The sequence below is a fragment of the Dipodomys spectabilis genome, unplaced genomic scaffold (assembly GCF_019054845.1).
Source record: "Dipodomys spectabilis isolate Male_0828 unplaced genomic scaffold, ASM1905484v1 ptg000051l, whole genome shotgun sequence".
NCBI classification, from domain to species: domain Eukaryota; kingdom Metazoa; phylum Chordata; class Mammalia; order Rodentia; family Heteromyidae; genus Dipodomys; species Dipodomys spectabilis.
The window spans coordinates 4,434,321-4,457,300 of NW_024870728.1; the positions used below are offsets into that span (position 1 = coordinate 4,434,321).

General features: G+C 38.6%; 1 protein-coding gene across 1 annotated transcript in view; it reads left to right on the top strand.

Moving 5' to 3' along the window:
• Positions 1-22,980, top strand: part of LOC122107544 (SPHK1 interactor, AKAP domain containing) — a 93,206-nt gene that overhangs the window by 15,648 nt on the left and 54,578 nt on the right. The window contains exon 2 of the mRNA XM_042679330.1: positions 3,767-3,874. Within this exon, the coding sequence (XP_042535264.1) occupies positions 3,767-3,874 (108 nt within the window). The remainder of the gene's footprint in view (positions 1-3,766; positions 3,875-22,980) is intronic.

A 22,980-nucleotide genomic window follows, 5' to 3' on the forward strand; every position in this document is an offset into this window, starting at 1 on the left:
GATAATTAATGCTCAGGCCCTGAGTGTAAGCCCTAGGATCAGGAAAAACAAGGCATGTGTCCTCTTCAGTGTACCCAATCTTTCCCGACAATTCAAGTTCACCTTCCAGAACTGGTCAAGTGCAAAACCTTTTCCTAACTACAGACCCCTTGAAATCCATTGTCCAAAGCAGTCCCTCTTCTTGACAGTCCTGGGTACATGTAATTTCCCTCCATTAGAACTGAGCTTCCAAAGGACAGCTGTCATTTTGACTCATCTTTCCCAGGTCTAATCTCAAGGGAGCTTACTGAGACCTTATTGACTGAATGTTGACTTGAGAAAGCAAAGAGATGAAAGAGAAAAGCAAAAATGGTGTATTGAAAATAATAAAGAGAAATTGTCAAACATTATGGAAAAGTAAAGAAACCATTAAACATAGAACAGATGCTATATGAAATTCAGTCTTCTGATATTAATATGTCATCATCATGCTTAATAAATTACATTCTCTTGTAAGAAATTAGGCTTTAACAGATATTTTCTTTTTTTTCTTGTGAAAATATGATACAGAGGGGTTACAATTACATGGGCAAGATAATGAGTACATTTCTTATCAAGCATTGTTGCCTCCTTGAAACAACCTTCTGGAATGTCTTTAAATGTCATCATTTAAGTTACTATAACTTCAGTAAATGATAAGTGTGATGACCACATTCACTCAGTAGGTGATGGTAGGGAAAGAACTTGAACTCTAACCCAAATATCTGTGGTTCATCATAAATTACTGTTTTATCCTATCTAAATTGCTTGAAAAATGCTAGCATTGCTTAGGACTGTGTTCAATCTACTAAATGCTCATTCTAGCTTCCTCCTCCATCTCAAAAACACATTTATTTTTTTCCTTTCCTGCATTTTTTATTGTTATTACAAAAGTGATGTAGAGAAGAATTATAGTTACCTAAGTCAGATGAAGAGTATATTTTTTTGAACAATGTCACCCCTTCCTTCACTTCAGTTTTTCCTACTCTAGTGAGTAGCACTGCTATATCTGTTCACCCTTGGTTCCACCATTTCTAGGCCCCCACCAAACTCCCCCAAATAGATAGATGTACAAACAAGACAAAGAGGAAAAGAAAACAAAAACTGCAACACAGGAAAAAAAACCTCTTGTTGCCATTCTCTGGAGCTCATTTCAATAAATATTATTGTATATGATCAGATGCTCATAGGTACTGTGCCTTTGTGATCCTCTCCTAAGAATATCCTCCTTTGGTCTCACTGTGTAACACACTAAATTCCTGCCTCTTGATTCTCTCCATCAGAGTAAAGTCTTTGAAAAAAAGAAGCTCTTCTTCCTTATTCTGAACACTGATGAAATTTTAAAAGTAGGGGCTGGGAAGGTGGCTCAGTGGTAGAGTGCTTGCCTTGCATGCATGAGGCCCTGGGTTCGATTCCTCAGCACCACATAAGCAAAAAGAAAAAAGCCAGAAGTGGCGCTGTGGCTCAAGTGGTAGAGCACTAGCCTTGAGCTGAAGAGCTGAGGGACAGCGCCCAGGCCCAGAGTTCAGGCCCCATGACCGGACCCCCCCCAAAAAAAAAAAAACAAGAAATTTTAAAAGTAATTGTGCCAATATTATTTCACACTTATGACTACACAGCACTTTTGTTCTTAGCTCTTCATCAGAAATAAGCAATCCTGGGAACTAAAAATAGCAGATAAATTAATGAGCCGTGGAGAACCTGGTGAGCTCCTCTCTTTTTCTCTCTCAGCAGGGAAATTAGATTCATAAAGTTTCCAAATTCATTGCATTCTCAAGCACATATTTTCTCCCCTTCAAGTACCTCTCTTCTAACCCTTTGTGCAGACCATTAAACCAAAAGCTTTCAACAGGTTATAATTGTTCAACTTTTTTCTTGTGGGGCTAAGTGGTTTATTGAAGCCGGGTTTCATTCTCTTTTCTTATTTGGCTTTTTAATATATATGGGAAAAGGAGAGGCAGGATGCAGGAAAGGGGAGGAAGGAGGAGAATTACGTGGTGCTTGATGCACAAGCACCCCTCAGCTCAGCTAGTTTGGTCTGATGGTTTAGGGAGGGCAAACTGTGGCCAGGAGCAAGGAGGTAACTTCATCACACAGAGAGTGAACAGTGGACTGAGACCACATAGACCAGGATGGGCTGCAGGACTGAATAGATGGGAACTGGGCAGAATCCAGAAATGAGGAACTAAAATCCCCTGGCAAGCAATGCACCGGTCATGGTTTGGGAGCGCTTAGGTCTGAAAACTGTTCTCAGATGCTAATTCTGCACTCATCTGACAAATTACTGCACCTGGATAAAGGTATTAATAATTTCTAATCACAGCTCAGCTTTGTTGGGCACTCAGTAGAAGCTAGAATCTGGTATACGCCTTTTTCTTATATAAGCTATTAAATTCTACCACAACTTTTGATGTTTAAATCAGGTAATATGTTAGTGTCTGAACTCAGGGTTTCCAACATAGCATTATGTAGCATAAATATTAAGTAATTAATAATTGAAATATCAACAAAATTGATGGGAAACTATTTTATTTCATTTTAGTTATTTATATAATCATGAGCTATTTAATGGTGAGTAAAATTGGTGTTTATATCCTCAACCATACAAAAACTCTCTCTTACTAATATACTTCTTAAAATATTTAAGACTTGTTTGAAATTCCACTTTTGTATATTTGTGTTTTTGTTTTTATTTTCTTTTATTCTTTCTTTTGTATATCAGTCTTTGGGTCTTGAGCTCAGGGCCTGGGCACGGTTGCTGAGCTTTTGTGCTCAAGGATATCACTCTACTACTTGAACTACAGCTCCACTTCTGACTTTTGGGTAGTTAATTGGAAATAGTCTCACAAACTTTCATGCCCAGTCTGGCTTGGAACCGTGATCATCAGATCTTAGCCTCTTAAGAAGCCAGGATTACAAACATGAGCCATCAGAACCTAGCATTTCTGTTTCTTTAAAGCCAAGATGTGTTTTAAGGAAGCTATTCGGTATCTAAGGATATAAAGATGAGAAAATTTTCATATACAATATGGATGGTGTTTAGACACATTGAAAGTTGAATCATTCTTTAGTGATGAGATTATGTCTTTGAAATATTTTGGCATTGAGGAATGTGCCTTTTATCATTGCTTTCAAATCCAAGCTCCAAAGCAAGACATGTTAAAATCATGTTTGACTTTATTAGTTCATGTATATGACTTTTTGTTTTGTCTTGTCACAGTGTTAGCAAATAGACAGTGGTTATTTTAATGCAACTGAATTAGCCCTCATATTTTTAATAATGTGATATCTTAGAAATGTTAAATGAATTGTAACTTGTTCCCTATCTATTCTAGAAGAGTTGAAAACTCTTGCAGCAGAAGGAAAACCATGATGACACCTAAAAGATACAAAGCATCAGTAACTTATGAAAGAATTGCAACACAAATGAAATGTACCCCCATTTGTAGCCACACCAAAAAACAATCACGTGACTGTAAATCACTTAAGCCAGCCATACATTGAACTTTCCAGATGTTACATTTGCTAAGGAAAGAATTAGCAGTGTTAACATCTATCTCAAGCCAATTTCGGGAGTAGTTCACACTTTGTCAAAGTACTATTTATCCTGCTAGCCATTCCTCTTTCTATCCTGATACTCTAAGGAAAATTTAAAAAGATACATCTGGGATTCTTTTAGAAGAGGTTTTCTTTGTTTAAATAGAAAGACTTGCCAAGTGAATGTTCGTCTGGTTTTCTGCTTCCCCAGGTCCTGCGCAGTGCCAGCTTGCTTGAATCCACCGACTACTGGTTGCAAAACCAGAGGACTCCCTGCCAGATTGGATTTGTGGAAGAGAAGTCTGAGGACTGTGCTTCTGTAAGTACCCAGTACTGCTGGAGACATTGTCTAAGAAGCGAAGGGTATCCATACTAACACCACAAATGTCAAAAATGATGACAGAGAGTTGGCAAAAGAAATCTTTTGAAAATACGTGGCTGGTTTACACAAAATAGCAAAGAGCCAGGGTTCCTATTTTTATGTTGCTCATTTCAACTAATGAATTGATCTGATCAGTTCTCTAACAAGCAAAAACAAAAAAGTTTATTTTTCAAATGACTGAGAAAAAGATTCAGAAATAGAATTGTAATGTAGGATGAAACATTTTAAGAAGTCGACAGCTGTGTTGTCAATATATTTTAAAACTCTTAAGTAGTAGATATTTTTCCAATGCAGAAGTCATGTAAAATTTTGCTACCGTTCTTTTAAGTTATAGTTATTATTTGAGAATGCTTTTTTTTATAACGGGCATTCAGCTTAACACACCAGAGTTGTGTTTTATATATAAAACCTTTCTTTGTGAGGAAAGGGATGTTGTTATAGGTAAATAATGTAATTTTATAGTTTCTAATACAAAGATGTATTGCTGAATTTTTATAAAAAGATCCTTTCTATGTGTTCTACAATACCATATGCTTCATTTGGATTGAATCACCTTATCCTTATTGGGTGATGAGCAAAGAGATTTGACAGAGTGTTTTCAAAGAGGAGAGAAATGTAATGTATTCCTCCAGACTAAATTGAGAGCATGAGCTCTGAGCTATTCCTGGTGGTAAGATGTATGCCAGCATTTCTGTTTAAAGAAATGAAAAGGAAACTGAACATGGTAGAGGGGGGCTTTTGTGTATATTCCGGACAGACTAGAGCTGGCAGACAGATAATGGACCACACTTTACATAGCAGAGTATTGGAGCACAGGACACTCTGTGTCCACTCTGCTTTCATACACAAATCTCTTTCTTTAGGCAAATGATTTTTATTGTCATTGGCAAATTGAGTATTGGCAAATGGGATTCTGAGTCATTTGGATCCTTTGTCCAGAAAACTAGTTGTTGAATATGAATTTTCTCTGGAGAAAACAAGCAGGACTAAGCTATTCGATAGTAATACCTTCTTTGCAAATTCAATACTGAATTGTGTTGGAAAAAAATGCAAGCATCTGCAATGCAGATACCTAATTACCATAAGTTTTAAAGGACAGAAATGGAGAGAAAAGTTATCAGTGTTCACACTTTGGTCTGAGCTGTCATCCAGAATGTTCTTTTGTTAGAAAGGCTTTCTCTTGGGGGATACATAAAATTTGGGACATTAAAAATGATATGGTGACTATGTTGACTATGAACTATACACCTTGTGGGTAGGGAGAGAAAAACTGTGAGAGAGTGAGAGCAAGGGTGGCATTGTTCAAAGAGAAATGTCCTCGTTACCTGACTCGTGTAACTGTAACCCTTCTGTTCATGTATGTATGTATAAATATAAATGATATGGTGATGGGCAAAGAAGTTGTATCTAAACTTTCTCTGTGGAGGGACTGGATTTCAGGTGTATAATGGAAATGCTAATTGCTTTAATTTTATTTTTTTGGTTGGTCGTGATGCTTGAACTCTGGGCCTGGGCGCTGTCCCTCAGCTCTTCAGCTCAAGGCGAGCACTCTACCATTTGAGCCACAGCACCACTTCTGGTTTTCTGGTGGTTTATTGGAGATAAGAGTTTCACAGACTTTCCTGCCCAGGCTGGCTTTGAACCAGGATCCTCAGATCTCAGCCTCCTGAGTAGCTAGGATTACAGGTGTGAGACATCCGCACCCGGCTTGGAAATGCTCATTTTTATACCCAGTTTAAGAATCACCACTGACTTCTTCTTATGTGCAAAACATCTTTTCTCCCATCTTTCCTAAACCCCAGTAGGTTCAAATTCAGACACAAAATGGAATGACTTTCTTAATTCTCTACTGCTTTCTTGTGAAAAGTGACATCAGTATGAACCGTGGTACCATTATAGTTCTTCCTACTCTCTCTGGAGGGAAAAGAAACATCAGATTATTTATTCTCTTGTTTATTCCCAGTAACTTATAGTCATCGAAACTGACACAAACATTAAACACTTGTCCATGACTCAACCCGAAGGAAATTCTTAAATTTCTATGCAAAAATTTCCCTAATCTCCCCCGAAGTACCGTGTGCAGTCATCTGTCACGATACCACCATTCACTTACTGCAGCTTCACTATATCACAGGTTTAAAAACAAATGAATTCTGTATCACTGAGCTTTTGCTATAGCGCGGATTTTGCAGTTTACAGTTATTTATACAATATTGATGCATTTAATTATTGTTGCCTAAAATGTTTAAAACAATATAGCAAATATAAAGATGTTAATGCAAACATATTAAAAGAATATTAAATCAAGATAAAATACAGTATGTATTTCATCGGCACTCTGCTCTGTATCCTGGGTGTGGGTTGCCTCAGTGACTGTAGCATTAGTCTGTTTGCTCTCCCGCACTGTGATCTTATGTTCAGCATCTCTTCTTGTCCACTTCACATCGACGTCTGACCACTGTCCATGGTGTTGCTCTGTGGTGTTGTGTTTTTGTAAAATTTTCATAAAAGTTTGCATTTATTTCAATCCCCACCCAAATATTCTGCACCTTTGAAGGTGCAGAACCAAGTAAACCCAAGAACCAGAGGAAGATGCTTACCATCAAAGAAATGGTGGAATTCTCAACATGTTAACGGAAGGCAAAAGCTCTGTGTCTGTAGGCCACCATTATGGGATCAATGAATCTACTGTTCACTACACAAAGAAAGATAGGAAGAATATTAGGTCTACAGCAGTGATGACTTTTAACAAGGCTGCCAAGAGGGGAGTCACTTCCTGCAATTAGGCCATGGCGAGGATAGAGTCTGTGCTGTCCCTGTGTATAAACAACTTCAGGAAGAAGAATATCTCACTGGATACCAACACCATCAGGACAAGGGTCAAGAAACTACCTGATAGTTCTGTGGGAAGCACATATGTTCATGATGGTGATGACGACAATGCAGAAGCAGGACCGTAAAGGACCTCTCCCATCAGACCAACCCCATTCTGGCCAGCAAGGCCTGGTTCAACAAATTTCAAAGACGCTTTGGACCCAAGAGCATTTCTCTGCATGGAGAAGCTGCCTCTGCAGATAAAGACTGAGCTGAGGAATGACATGAGCAAATCCATCATCGAGGAAGGGGGTTATAAGCCTCAAGTTTTTAACCTGGATGAGATGAATTTAGCAAGTGAAGAAGATGAGAAGGAAGGAAATGAAGTACAAGTTGGAGAAGAGGAGGAGGTTGACCTAACACTCAATCATCTTGCAGGCGTGGTCAGCATGGTCAGAAAACTTCAGAGTGGCTGAAGGATGCTTTGTTCCTAGCATTTCGTAAATACAATCGAGACTGGTATGCCGATTTATTTAAACAAAAACAAAAGAAAAAGCAGTGCTGGTAACTCCCCAGAACCACATTCATCTCTCAAATGATGAGATCAATTATGCCTACACCTTCAGTGGAAACCGAAGTTACTTCCCAGGGCAATGATACTGCACCATCTCATGGAAGGCTGAAGAAGTGCCATAATATTACTCTTGGCTGTGCAGTACATTCATCTCATTGTCATTACCTTCATTGTCATCAGCATTGCACAGCTACATGATTCATGATCTTCACCATTCAAGTTGTAGTATACTTCACTGGTGAGTTCCCATATAGACTTTTATATGTTGTTAAAATTACGTAGGTTTAACAGTATAGATGCATTTAAGAGCATATGAAGTTTTTATCAGTGTGGGAAAGGTTAATAAGAGAGTGGGAAAGGTTTATAGGGGAGTGGGAAGGGTTTATAAAGTCTTAAAATATATATTAAATAATAACATAAATATAATGCTGCTGCTTCGTGGATTTTCACCTGTCACAGGGGGGTCTCTGGAATGTAACTCCTGCGATAGATGAAGGATCCCTTGCTAAATCCTTTCTCTTTATGGTTCGGAGAAGATTTTTAAAGTGGGAAGAAGGGTCTTAATATTCCAGAGTTATAAATTCCTGAAGAGAACCTATTATCTACAGGAGAAATGAAGGTGGGCTGTGGAGATGATAAACCAAGACCAAGAGCTCTTGAACAAAAGATACCACACACAAGCAGCCAGACCACTGGGGAAATGTACTCAATTCCTTTCCAAACCCTTTCTGTTTTCATCACGAAAAAGAAAGTGCATACCATTTAAAGGACAATTAAAAGACTACACTTCAGAATTATATCTTAATTGAAGGTGAATTTTTAAAATCATTTCATGAAGCTCATGCCTTTTATCCTAGCTACTCAGGAGGCTGAGATCTGAGGATCATGGTTCAAAGCCACCCTAGGCAGGAGAGTCTATGAGACTCTTATCTCCAATTAACCACCAGAAAACCAGAAGTGGTGCTGTGGCTCAAGCGGTAGAGCACTAACACTGGACGTCAGCCATGCCTGTGAGCCCCTCCACTGGTGGTACAGAGATGGAGTTGCTCAGACACAGCCCAGTGCACCTGCCTGCTGGGCCTGGAGCCTTCCTAGGTGAACACACCAACTACATTGCCCAGGTGTGCACATGACTTCCCGCTCCCAACTCTGAAGATAGAGAAGATAGGCAAGAGGAACCTTAACTTGGAATGGAGAGAGTGGGGAGTTCATACAGGATGACCTCTGTCTGGGGCTGGAGTCCATTAAAGGTTCCCTGAGGGAAGTATGGGCAGGGGCTAGATAGAGTAATGTCTATTTGTGGCCAGGACAGAGTCCTGACCAGAGCTGGCCCTCTTACTGATGAGTGTTTACCTGGTGCATGCATTTCTGGTCCAGGGTTGAGGGAGTCCTCAAAGAAGTGAGCACCAGGAGGCAATGAGCAGTCGACCTCCAGAGGCTGGCCAGGCGTGGTTCTTCCTCCGGGAGAAGGGTGTGGTACAGACAGTGGAGGGGCTGTCCCATGCCTCAGGAACCAAGGCCAGGCAAGAAGGAGCTGGAGCAGTTCCCCACGTTTTCCCTCTGCAGCAGGACCAGAAGGATTCATTGCTGCAAGGTAGATGCCAAGGTCCTGAGGCTGTTCCTGTGGCAGCCAGTGAATACTGGATCATCATGAGCAGCTGAGGGATAGCACCCAGGCTCAGAGTTCAATACTCACGAAGGACAGAAAAAAAAAAAATTTCATGAAATCATCCCAAACCTAAATTTATTTATAAGTAATTACAATAGAAAATGAGGAACCCAGGGTAATGCTATACTGCATTTTTATTATTTTGTCTTCTGTGCATCAACCCAGGGGATCCTGCTCTAAGTCATTTCTTAATAGAAAACTCCTATCAAAGCATACAATTTAAGAAGTATACAATTTTATTCTCTTTCCATTTTATCATTGTGAAAACACACACTATCCTCCAAGGTGATATTTTTTATTTGTCCCATTGGTTACTTTGCTTTGTTTTGGTTTTATAACCTGATTATTTAAAAGAAGGGAAAGAAAAAAGAGAATGGAATCGGCAGCCAGTCTCCCAAGCCTAACAGCCAGGCATTATCTCAGTAGAGGTCCTTAATGGAGTTTTCATTATTGTGGACCCATTTACAATTAAAACTAAATTAGTCATTTTTAACCCTCTGTCAACTTTTGCTAATCACCAGAATTCAGGTTTTGATTTTTTTTTCAGGAATCAGCTTTTGGTTGAATGCTTCATTAATTTTACCTTGACTGTTCTCATTTTGTCTATTCATAGTTACTGTTCATCGTTTTCCTGCTGATCTTTAAAAGACATGCAATTATCACTTCCTAAATTTTATTCTTTGTAGTATGCTCTGTATTGAAGAAGCTCAGTGTCTATAAATGGCATATTTGCCTTAATTATAGAAATAAGTAGATCGAGCGTTAGAGCCAGACTTCAGCATTCTGCACATGATGTTGCCAAACTCAGGTATCTGATAGCTGTCCTCCAGGTCACACAATATAATGTAACCCAGCGGAAAAAAGGAGTAAAAATGCCAGATGACCATTTTTTTATTTTGAATTCTCTCAGTGTATTTATTTCTGTTTACTATTTATTTCTTTATGTGTATATTTATTTATTTATTGTAAAGGTGATGAACAAGGGGGTTACAGTTACACAAGCAAGGTAATGAGTACATTTCTTTCTAAACACTGTTGCCCCAGCCTTCATTTTCTCCCGCTTACTCCTCTCTACTTTCCTCTGCCCCAAGTTGTATTTCCAGCACGAGTTCATCCTTTGTCCTACTGTTTCTGTGATTGCCTTTCCTTTCCATGGATTGGATAAATTTATATGCAAGGCAAAGGGTACAGAAAACTAAAGCCCCCCCCCAAAAAAGAGAAATAACTGCATGCAAGGCATAATAAGGACCTCTTATTTCCAATTCTTGGAGTTCATGTTGTCTTAAAGAAAGGACAGCTGCCTTACTTGATGAGCTTTTCTATGAACGCTTCAGACTCAGTGGCTTATGGAAATACATAACTGTAGATGGGTGTGGGGGCACACACCTATAATTTCAGCACTAAAGATTGTGCGTTTGAGGCTGGTCAGGACTAATGAGGCCCTGTTCTTCCCCCAAATAAAGAAAAAATAACTTTAAAAAGGAAAATATATAGCTACCAAACTGTGAAGGGATATTTAAATAATTTTCTCCAGATGTACTTGCCACATTTTAAAACACATTTCATTTCTTTTAAAAGTCAGAAACTTTTTTATTTTATTAATTTTAGAGTGACGGGGAAAAATTGTTTGAAAGGTCGCAAGAAACCCCTATTTCCCCACATATTTAAATATTACCATATTTGCTCTTTTCTCCTGTATGTGCTAGAGTGTGAATATGCACATACAACATTTTTCCTGAAATGTTGGTGAGTGAGATGCAGAAACAATATCCCTTTATTTCTACCTACCTCACTGTAGAGCTTAAATATTAAAAACAGTACTGGACTCAGATCTGCAGTGTGTGTGTGTGTGTGTGTGTGTGTGTGTGTGTGTGTGTGTGTGTAATTATGTGAGCACAAATATGTGTGTATGTATACAAAGTCTGTATCCATATATATATATACATATAAATATATATACTTTAATTAATGTGCACATGCACAATTATGTTTCTGCTGGTGCCAAATAGCAAAACAAACAAAAATATTTCAGTTGACCCACTCATTTTAGGGAGCAATTTAAGCAGCCACCTAGGGTCATATGAGCAAGAAGTCTTCTGAGAAGGGGAGGCTATGAGGGGGCTCTCTGCTCCCACCCCACCCCCCATTCTTCCAACTTCACATACTACTGCTCTCTAATGTGGAAGCTCAGGTAACCTTGATTTCTTTCATTTGGACATATTTCTAGTAACATCTAATGCCCTTTGATGAGTCCAGGAGGGATCTACTGGGAAGGCTTGCTTCACAAACCAGCTTGAAAACAAATAAAGCAAGAGAACTCTTGGAGAAGTAGAGCAAGACACCTCTAAGGCATGGCTGCAGCCTTCCCTCATCCTGTGCAGCCCCTGCGCATCCTCAGAGTCCAGGAGTACCAGGGGAAACCCCGAGACTCCAGTCACAAGTCATTTCCACTACACATCTCAGAACCATTGAGTTAGAAAAATTACTTATTGTGAAACGCAACCATAAAGACTGATGCTTTCTAAGTGTGCCTTTGAAAACACATTTCCAATGAAAATCTACGCCCTTGAAAATAAAGGTTCACAACGTGATACATATATAAAGCATCAGTTGTAAAATAGGTACAGTTGAACTAATTAAATTCTTTATTTAGCCAGGTGCTGGTGACACACACCTGTAGTCCTAGCGACTCAGGAAGTTGAGATCTGAGAATCAGGGTTCAAAGCCAGTCTGGGCCAGGATGTCCAAGCTAGCAAAAAAGACCGAAATAGAGCTCAAGTAGTAAAGAGTAGCCTTGAGCACAAACTCTCAGCCACAGTACCCAGGGGCTGAGAGCAAGCCCCATGACTAGCTCGCTCTCTCGTCCTCTCCTCTTCTTGCTCTCTCTCTCATTTTCACATATACACATACACACATACACACAGTTTAATGTACATTACAAAAACGCAGTTAATTGTGTGTTGTATTCAGAACTTTAGTTAAATGAATAGACCAGAAAGAGTCTTGTGGCAAGAGAATGTATAACTATGAGATAAGAAATACGCTAATTTGTCACATTATACTAGCCATCACACACATATCTTATAGTATGCTAAACATCATAAACATGCACAATAAAATATATTTTTTTACTTGAGAACTAAATGAACAAAGGCCATATATAGGATCACATAATAGGATCACAAAGAGAGAAGTCAGGAATAATTCCGCTGATCCTCACTTGAGCTTTTTGGTGCATGGTAGGGTCTTTACTGTGCTGCAGAAAGTAGGAGTAACAAATGGAGTGGGGATGGGGTAAAGGTACTGATCACCCAACCAAGAAGAAGTTGCTGGCAAGATCAGGGCTAGACACAGAGATCTGAGTGACTTCAAGGTGACCCTGGAAAACAGAAATATTTCTGAGTGTCCACAGAAACCCAGTCAGAAGGGTGTGTAGATAGAGACAGTGCTTGTACAGTGTTCTGATGACTCTAACAGCCTGGCTAATGACCTGCAAGTCACAGTATCCCATATATTATTATTTTGGCATGTAAGCTTGAGTTTCAGATGCATAATGCAGTGTTTTACAAAACCTTGACATTTTTCTCACTAAGAAATGTGGTTCACTGAATTGCTCTCAATATGCTTTTAAAACCAGAATATTTATACCATTTCTTAACTATTTTGTAATTCATTTTGACAGGGGACTACATTATTAAAATAGTTCAGAATAGTTTCAAGTTTTCAGTGTTTGACCTTTCCTCTTATTATGGCATTTTTTCTCCGAGAAGAAAAACCAATCAGTCAAAAATAAAGAAAAACCAATAACAGCAAATAATTATCCTTATTAAAATACCTTTAAACTTGAAGGGTACAGACTACATAATTTTGTGTTTCTCTGAAGAAAAATTATTGGTTTGGATTAGCCTGTCTTTCCCACACAGTCCTAGCTAGAATAGTTATTTTTTTAATTTTTGTTTTGATTTTTACCTTATTTTCTCAAGGTTAAAAAAATAAAAGAACTAAATTTGTGAGCCAGGCAGCTACCCACCAATGAAGATGTGGTGGGTTTTGTTTTTTCAGTTTATCCTCTCTGGAGTATTCGTTCCGTATTTTGTGACAATGATACAACTTTTCTGTAAGGTTTATTATGAAAGGAGAAAATGCTAATAGCAGAATCTCTGTCATTCATATTAGTTTTTGCAGTTATGACACAGCCTCATTTTATATCATAAGCATACTTGTCACATGAGCTCCTCCACCGTGTCTCCAATGTGGTAGAATATAACTGGATTTTTGGGAGACATTTAGTATATTAGTATCTGAAGAGGCTGGGATGGGGGAGGGAAAGCTTGCCCCTTGTTATGTTATGCTTCACACATAGTTCAGTACAATCATTAAGAAAACGGTGTAAGTTAGAAGTAACTCAATGTTAGTAGGCAGCTACAAGTAAGGTCTTATAAAACAAAATCTTTCACCTTTAGCGTTATCAAATTATTGGGTCAGATGGTTCCTTGCTGGCCTATATATTATGGGATGGATGTTGAATAGCATCCCTGGATTTATGTGTCAATAATAAACTTCCAAAGTTAGATACACAAAAGTGTTCCCAGATACTGCCAGTCACTCCTGGATGTATGTCACTCTCGGTTTGGAACTCCTAGGCTAAACTTTCTCACACTTTAACCTCTGGTTATAAGTTGACCTAACCCAAGTCACGTGGTTCAACTCAGGCTGTACCTTAACCCCCACTGTAACATAATCATGACCTTCAAACAGCTCCACTCCTGTCAAGCGGTTCCTCATTCTGTGCCATCAAAGGCCATCTTACCCTGAAGAAAGATGGAAAGGAAATCTCTGTGGGACAGTCAAGAGCAGTCAGGATGCAGGCCCTAAATCAAGGTCAATTTATTTATTATTGTGGCCTAGCTTGTCTACAAGAATCCAGCATCGCTCATACATCTCAAATGCGGTATGTGTTCTGGGCTTAAAATCTTCAGTGTTACAAGAGAAATCAGATATCTAGTTTTATGTTTTTTGTGTTTTATTTTTCCTGAATTCTATCAATTGGTTTCAGAATGTTGCCCTGGCCAATAATTCTCACTCTACATTGTATAACAAAATAGAGCATGTTTTATGAGCAGAATCAGCTGATGGGACTCCAGTTTCTGGCATTTCTTATGCCATGGCTTGCTTGTTGAGCTTAACTTTTCTTATTTGGAAACTCAGCTTTATGATCTCTATCACAAGTGTTTTCCAGCTAAAAAATAATGTCTAAGACTAAATACATTACCAGAGCATTTGTTTTCATTACCCAAATTGGCCTGCTCAAAATTCTGCCACTCTTAATTCAGATACCAGCCTTCCTGTGCAAGCAATTACAGAAGATGTCTTGGAAAACAATTTTTCCTGCCCTAGAAAATAAGGATCAATGAATGTTAGTTATCCCAATCTATTCCCTTTATTTATATATACAAAGATGTACATATATGTACATATATCCATGTGCTGACATAAATTGGCATATATATATATATATGTGTGTTTGTATACATAATTTATTGACATTAATGTTCTAAGTATATAGCTCTTTTTATTTGTTACACCCTCAAAAAAGACTGAAAGGAGTACTTAGCTACGTTTAGCCAAAGGAATGAAATTATTAACTATAGATTTATAAATCTTGCCTGAGTCATAAAATCAGACACCTTCAATGGGCATGATGAGAAAATTACAAAAAGAAAACGAAAACAGAGTGAATTCCAGCTGTGGGATGATGGCATGAAGAACTCCAGGGAAACTTTCTAGTAAACTAATAAAAGCTAGCAAAGAACAGAAGAACAAATAACTAGTTCTCTAGAAGGAGAAGAATTGATCCAGGTGGCACATTTCTACCCAATTATCCAATTCAAGGCCTCCTCAGGTTATTTCTCTTTCCCCTAATGCCTTCTGTTCATTTTCATTATAATACTTGCTGGGCCTCAAACATAGATGCTGGTCCATAAAGTTTCATAGACTGGTAGATGCTTGCTGCCTCCTAAATTGACTATTTTAGTCCACATATGTTCAGCAAATCATTTCTATTTCTAACCATTATTCATTTAGGCAGGGAGAAAAATATCACAGTCTTTTTTTGTTGTCTCAGATTAATTCCTGAAACTCTTTCTGTCATGTCCTTACTTGAAGCTGATAGTTTCTTACTTCAATCTCATTTTCCTTGAACATTGCTTTGTCTGAAAAGACCACAAATGGTCACCATTCTCAATGAAATTATGATTCACTGCTGCCTTCTTATAATGTTGAGTGTATTTGTTTCCTATCCATATAAACATTTATGTTTCTCCAACTTCCCTTCGAAATAAATGGCAAAACAAACCCCACTTTTCCTTGACATTATCTTTCTGTCAAACTATCTCTCCTCTCCCCCCCTTCCTTTGGAGCATCAAACAAAAATCAATGAAAAGCATGCTGTCTTTATAATCCGACTCATCTCACAAATTTGCTGCAGTTACTCATATTACTGTCACCAATTGTGTTAACATCATTTCTCTTCTTACTGTAATTAGCTGTTGGTGGAACTAGCTGAAAATGTCTGCTTCCAACCTCTGCATACTAGCTCTTTTCTCCATGGCTTCAAGAATACTGTTTTCATTTCTAATTCTTCTCCTGTCTCTTAAATCATTGATTTATATATTTTTATCTTGGATTTCTATCCCATCCCACAAATCTGACTTTTTTTTTTGTCGATCATGGGGCTTGAACTCTGGGCCTGGGTGCTGTCCTTGGGCTCTTCAGCTCAAGGCGAGCGCTCTACCACTTAAGCCACAGCGCCACTTCTGGTTTTCTGGTGGTTTATTGGGGATAAGAGTCTCATAGACTTTCCTGCCCGGGCTGGCTTTGAACCATGATCCTCAGATCTCAGCCTCCTAAGTAGCTAGGATTACAGGCGTGAGCCACCAGCACCCGGCAAATCTGACATTTTGATGTGGTGTTTCCTAAAGTTCTTTCTGAAAACCTGGACTGTTCCTTCCTGAGAGGCTCGAGGCCTTTCCCTCCATACCTGCGGATTTTCACTCTATCTCTACACCATTTACAGAGTGGAGACTTACTTACACATGCCAGTTACTCACATGAACACCTTAACGTGAACACACTTACATGAACACCTTAAGAATATCCCAAATGTAACAAAACTGAAAGGTAAATATTACAAACTAGGCTTTGCTTCCTCAATTTTCTGTCTTTAAATGATTGACAGTTATGGAATCTATTCAAGTTTCCCAAGCTAGAACTCTTCGTGTCATATTCATTTTTGTTTTTCCTGTACATCTTATGTTGGTTATCAACAAACACTATTTTGATTTTTTTGTTAATTATAACTATGTCCTTTCAGCCCGGTGCTGTTATTTTAGTACCTAAAGACCACATATTTATTCTATATATTGAATATGTAAGAATTAAGATCAAATAGGAGCAAAAAGGCAAACACAAACTAGACACCACCAACCTGGAGAAACTGATGATACCTTTCCCCTTGAGCCATTCTATAAAAGCTGATTCCTAGGCTCATTGTATGTTTCCATTTATGGTTAGTTGCAAACACCCCTCCCTCCTCCCTCCCAACGCCATTCCTCTAGCAGATGCTGTGTCAGTTCAGTGTCTAACCTGAAGACCAAGGTTTGTTTTTCATTGTACTAGCTATTAATTCCAAAGAAGCTGATTGGCCATCTTTGTCCACATTTGGAAAGCTCCATGTGAAGTGCCAGGCTAATGAAGAAGATGCTCTGACACTGTCACTTTGACCTTGGAAACACACTCGTACTACTCATTCTCCCAAAGCCTCATACAATGCAAAGAAGTCCACCAGTTGAGTGTATTTGTGTGATATGATAAACAAACAGAACGCACAAGTGTTCTCTTACCCTGCCACACTAAATTGCCGGTATGTTTCCGTGTGTGAAATGGAGCAACCCAAGAAATGGGAGAAACCTGACAAGATCCAGGTTCATGTCATTGTCACTCCGCTAAGGAACCAAATGTCAGGGAGGAGATTTCTCAGAGCAACAGAGGAAATCAATACCAAGGCCAGCAGTTCTTGCTTTGAACGCAGTCCTTTTCCCATGTTCGTATTGGTGCCTCTCTCCTAAGCGACCAACTATTTTTAATATTATGAAAAAGTCACAGAAGTGTGTCAGTGCCCTGGATAAGATGATTGTGGTCATTTGAGGGTTACTAGATTTGCCTTGCTAATCCATACTCAAGATGCAAAATAAAGAAGTGTTTTTGAAAAGTTCCTAGATATTTAAGCTTTGTGGTTATTTTCCATAGATTTACGATTGTTACCTATTTATAGATACGTCCCAGATCGTATCATTGTATGCCATTCCTCATTATAAATCTCATTATGGTCTGATATATGTGCATTATCAGCCGATGCAGCATCCTCATCCTCCTCCTTCATCTGTAGGGACAGTGGCTCCACTCTGTCACCATCTGGCATTAAGCGGCCCTTAATGGTGTGTGAACTGCCACGCTGGAATCCCTGCAGGGCATAAAAAGTATGGGTGAAGTAGATATTTGAGTCATAAGAAATTCACAAGACATTAAAATTCTTTTAGACAGACATAGAGTATTATGGTCCAGTCTAGGATGAAAACTAAGGTTAGGAGTGGAAAGGTAAAGAGAAATTGTTTGGCTTGGTTCAAGTAAGAAAATCAGATAACAAGAAAAACATCATGGACCTAGAATGGTCTGCGTTTGAGACAGGCTTTCACAGTGTGCAGGAGTTGGCCATATGTAGTGTGGAGAGAAGATAAGAGCAAGCAGTGGGAACAGGCTGAGCGAGAATCAAGTATGAACAGCACCCGAAATGTGCAAGCCTCCTGGGAGTTAGGATTACAGAGGTGAGCCACAGCACCTAGTCTCTCTCTCTCTCTCTCTCTCTCTCTCTCTCTCTCTCTCTCTCGCTCTCTCTCTCGCTCTCTCTCTCTCTCACTCACTCTCACTCTCTCTCTCTCTCTCTCATTTTCTCTTCTTTCTCTATGTGTGTGTCCTCTCCCTTTTCTCCTTTCTCCTCTCTCTACTCTCCCTTCTCTTCTCTCTCCTTAGTTTAAGATCATTGTAGTAGAGTTTCTAGGTGAAGTATTGTTTCATTCTCTGTGTACATGTAAGACAATGCCGAGAGAATTTAAATATTCACTTTTATACTCTGCAGGAGTTTGCTTGAACTTAACCCTCATCCCAGAGCAAGACTTCACTCCAATTTTTTGTGGGTTGGGATTTGGGGGGTTATTTTTGTTTGTTTGTTTGTTTGTAGCTCGATTTCTTTTCAGCCCAGCCTGACCCTTGAGGCTGTCTGAGTCAGACAAGGTTTATAAGGCTGCAGTCAGCAGTTTTATTCTTGCAGCTACGGGAGGTTTAATATCCTTTCCTTTCTGTCTCCCTGAGAGTGGAACTTCAAGTCTCTCTTGAAAGTTAATGCTTCTAATGTCCCTGAGAGAGAACATCTCATTTTTGTATGCATTCAGCAAATGTGGGGAGAGCTGTCATTTTTCTCAGGGAAAAAAGGCTGAGGTTACTTATAGTCCATGAAACTCAAATTTAAAATTTTTCTATATTATTCTGAAGATACTCAATGTCCCAAGTGTAACTCGATGTCCAAAGTAGCCACTATAAGTTTATTATTATATGGTACTGCTTGCTTAACTTTAAAGAATATTATTTCAAAATAAGCCCATTAAATTCACATTTGGTAAAACATTCCTTGTTATTCTAAGCACACTGGTTTGCAATATAGTTGTTAGATTGAAGATAGACAATAAATGATTGGCAAAGTGTGATAGATATTGAGTGCTTAGAGCTAAGTCATTCTATATGGCACTAACTGGGGAGCAGACCACTTTGTCTATTTATGCCAGACACAACACAATCATCCTATCCACCTACAAGATAATTAAGGTGTGTGTTTCTGAAACAACTAGAATTTGGATATATTCTCAAACAGAAAATGGTGGACAAAGAAATATTAATGCAAATTTTGTACAATAACACTGACAGATAAGGGAAGGTAGGTACAGGCTAAAAGACTACTATTACAATTAAGGATCATATTCATTTATCACCACATATTCTCAATTGGCTTGGGGTCTGTGAGCTCAAAAAGCTCTTTCTAATTGTAAGACTCTTTTCTAAAGCTTATTCATTGTTCCTGATGGTACTGTATTGAAAGAAAGGAAAATTTTGCTTAATTAGGGAGGTCAGCAAAATCTTGCCACATATCTACGTATTAGAATTCCACACTGACCTTCAGCATGGTGTTCTGCTAACTCAGCGCATTGCTGCTGCTCTGCAACTTTGTGCAAAGGCATTCTGCTCAATTATCTGGGAGCCAAAAGAACTAGGTGTGTATTTCTGGTTTACCTTAGCAATGTCGAAGAGAATTCGTCAATCAATGTCACTGTCTCTGAGCTATGCTTGTGACGACTCCATTTTGTTGATTGCTTTTCTGCCTGTAGTCAGTTTGTCTGCAGAGATGCCTTTTTTCCCCTCTCTCTTTGTCCATCTTAACCCTCTCAGACTCTTCTTATAGACAAAGATTCATTGATTTAAATAAAAGAAAAAATACAGCTGTGCTACTCACTAGATACTTTGTAGAAAATGAACTATTCAACTTGTGGTTGGGGGTGGGATGGAAAAACTGGGAGAGAGCAAGGGAAAGGGTAACATTGTCCAAAAAGACTGACTTTTATGTCACCTCTGTAATAACAACAAAAAATTTAAAAAAGAAAAGTAAGGAATTGGATTCAGCCCTGTTCACGCTGCTAGAAACTGGTATGGAAATTCATTGACTTAGAAAAAGTCCCCTTGGTTTATTTATTTTTTATTTATTTAATTTTTTAAGTATCTTCATTATCATTAAGTAGCTGCATAGAGGCTTCAATTCAGCATGTCAGTTCGTGAGTACCATGCATTTTGATTTGCCTTGATCTCTCCCAACCCCACCCATCCATGTGGCAAAATTAATTCATGGAAAACATGTTAGGAATTTCTAAAACAAACTTTACAGGATATACAAGATGAAAATAGTAGCAGATTCCTGGAAATTTATATCACATTTATTTTAAAGGAAAACAAACCAATAAGAGCAATTTATGAATCAAAATGGGGATACAGGTGGACCCACTGCAACAATGAGAAGTACAAGTCTTTATGTCGAAAACTAACTTTACAACTTTCGTGGGGGGGGTGGGGAGGATTTGGTGGGGAGGTGAGGGAGAGGGGAGAGGATGGGAAGGGATGGGAAGGGGAAACAAATGAGGAGGCTACAATGCTTGATAAGAAATGTACTCATTATCTTGCCCATGTAATTGTAACCCCTCTGTACAGTATTTTCACAATAAAAAAAGAAAATTAAAAAAAAAGAAATCAAAATGGTACTTATGTACAAACCTATGAACTATAAAGTAATAGATGTGACATTTTCTTTAAGGCATTAATAATTACAGGGAAACATCCTATAGCATTTAAGCCTCCTTGAAATCAGTTGGCCAATGATTGGAGTTTGGTGATTTCTTTTTGCTGTTTTTGGTTTTGTTTCTTTTTTTTGGGGGGGGGGGGAGTCCGGTCGTGGGGCCTGAACTCTGGGCCTGGGCGCTGTCCCTCAGCTCTTCAGTTCAAGGCTAGTGCTCTACCACTTGAGCCACAGTGCCACTTCTGGCTTTTTTCTTATGTGGTGCTGAGGAATCGAACCCAGGGCCTCGAGCATGCAAGGCAAGTGCTCTACCACTGAGCCACCTTCCCAGCCCTTGGTTTTGTTTCTTTGAGCTACTCCCTCTATACATACCAATGGGCCTCAAACTCATGATGCTCATACCTCAGTCTCTCAAGTACTAAGATTATAGGCCATCATAACTGGTCATAGGAGACAATTTCATTATCCTTCTGTTTGTAGACACAGTCAATTATCAGTGGCATAACAATTGTTAACTATATTAAGATTCAGAATCAATTGCCATGAAGATGAGATGGCCATGGACTGGCCAAGAAGCAGTGACTCCCTAGCCACGCTCTAATCCATAAGCTCTATCCAGTGGGCACCATTAATGAGGTTACCAGGCAGTGCCCATTGTGTTACTTAGACTGAAATATGTGAAGCAAATACGAGGAGACAGTACAGTTCAGCCCCTGCTGTATTTGCAAAGAAAAAATGGTTTGCTTATATTAATGATGGAAAATTTAAGGGGGTTACTATACTGATAACTGCTATGCAAAGTACTGTGTTTACTAATAAAGAAAATATTGAAATTGAGGATGGGGTGTGAGCCCAGAGGAACAACATTGTCTAATGGAAGACAGCACACTGCATTGGGCTCTCCACTTCAAGCTCATGCGATTGAAAACATCAGGTCATTAAAAGTAAGAAGTGGAATTAATCTAATTCTTAGGTCCACAAAGAGCTCAATTCAGAATATCAGATGGATTCACTAATTTTTAAAAAAAATGTCTTTCTGGTTGTCTGTGGCTCATGCCTGCAATCCTAGCTATTCAAGAGGCTGAAATCTGAGGATCATGGTTCAAAATAAGCCTGGGAAGAAAAGTCCATGACACTCTTATTCCAATTAACCAGTAAAAAGCCAAAAGTAGAGGCATGGCTCAAGTAGTAGAACACTAACCTTAAGAGGAAAAGCTAAGGGTCATTTCCAAGGACCTAAATTCAAGCCCCAATATACTGCTTGAAGCCTTTTCTAGTCCTCGGAATTCACTGTAATTGAACAACAATCCTATTCTAATTTTTTATTCAGAATAAATAATTACCAATTATTTATTGTATTATACATATTATTTAGTATAATTACCAATAATTTTACAATTTGCATCCTTTTCATCACTATTATTTGTCATGTCTTTCTGAGAATTTTCTGTTCACTTACCACCTATTAATAATATCAGTTTTATTCATTTGAATAATACTTTAATTTATGGAGTATTTTCATATTCCACTAATTTTATGTTACTATGTCTTTACAGCAACCTCATAAAGTAGGCATGATAGGAATTCTAAGTGAAGAAATATGCACAGGTGTTGAAAAGTTAAATGCTTGTCCATCCAGGATTATACAGTGATAGAATTAGTGCCTGCACGAAAGACCTCGTGTTAAAGATGCCAAGTAGTCTTTTCTGCCCTGTGTCACCTGTAATTAAAAGATGAATAGGGAAATTAAAGTGTGTGATTTCATAGCCATTACTTACCAGAGCAACAGCTGGCATAATATAGTTCTCTCGTCAGATCTGGCCCATGGCCTATGTTCATAAATAAAACTTTATTGGGATATAGTTACACTGGTTTAATTTTAGGTTGTTTATGACTACTGTCCCTCTGAGAGAGAGAATGGGAGACAGAGGAGAGGAAGGAAGAGACAGAAGAGGAAGGAGAAGGGAAGAAGGAGGAATGAAAGGGAGAAGGAGGGATTAAATAAATGCAGGAGATCCTACAATAGCCTGCAGCCCGAAATATGTAGAAGATGACACTTCACGGAAAATAATTGTCATCAGCTCTTCTATATTTCTAAGCTAACACTTTGAAAGATAAGTATGACTCTGATTTAATGGTTTTATATGAATAAAAACATAATGTTGTTTCTGAGACTCTGTCAGGCCTTCATGCATCATGTTTGAGTGACTTCTGTCTACACAAGCAAGACGTTCACTGGTTGGTTTGTGTTTTGTATGATCAATTTTACTGCCCAATCATGCATTTACTCATAATTTGTTCTGAAATTTTTATCAAGGTGACCTTTCGAATAATTTCTTACATATGCTCCAGTTGTAGTTTCACCTCACTAAAGACTTTCTTTGCTTTAGCTATTAGCTCTCTCCGTGTAACCACTCAAAAGTGTCTCACGAAATTACACCCTTAAGAGTATCTTCCCCTGATTTATGTCTGAGAATGAGATATATGCCTTTTCTGCCCCTCTGCAGAGCAATCTGGCATCTTTTGCAAGAAAGCTA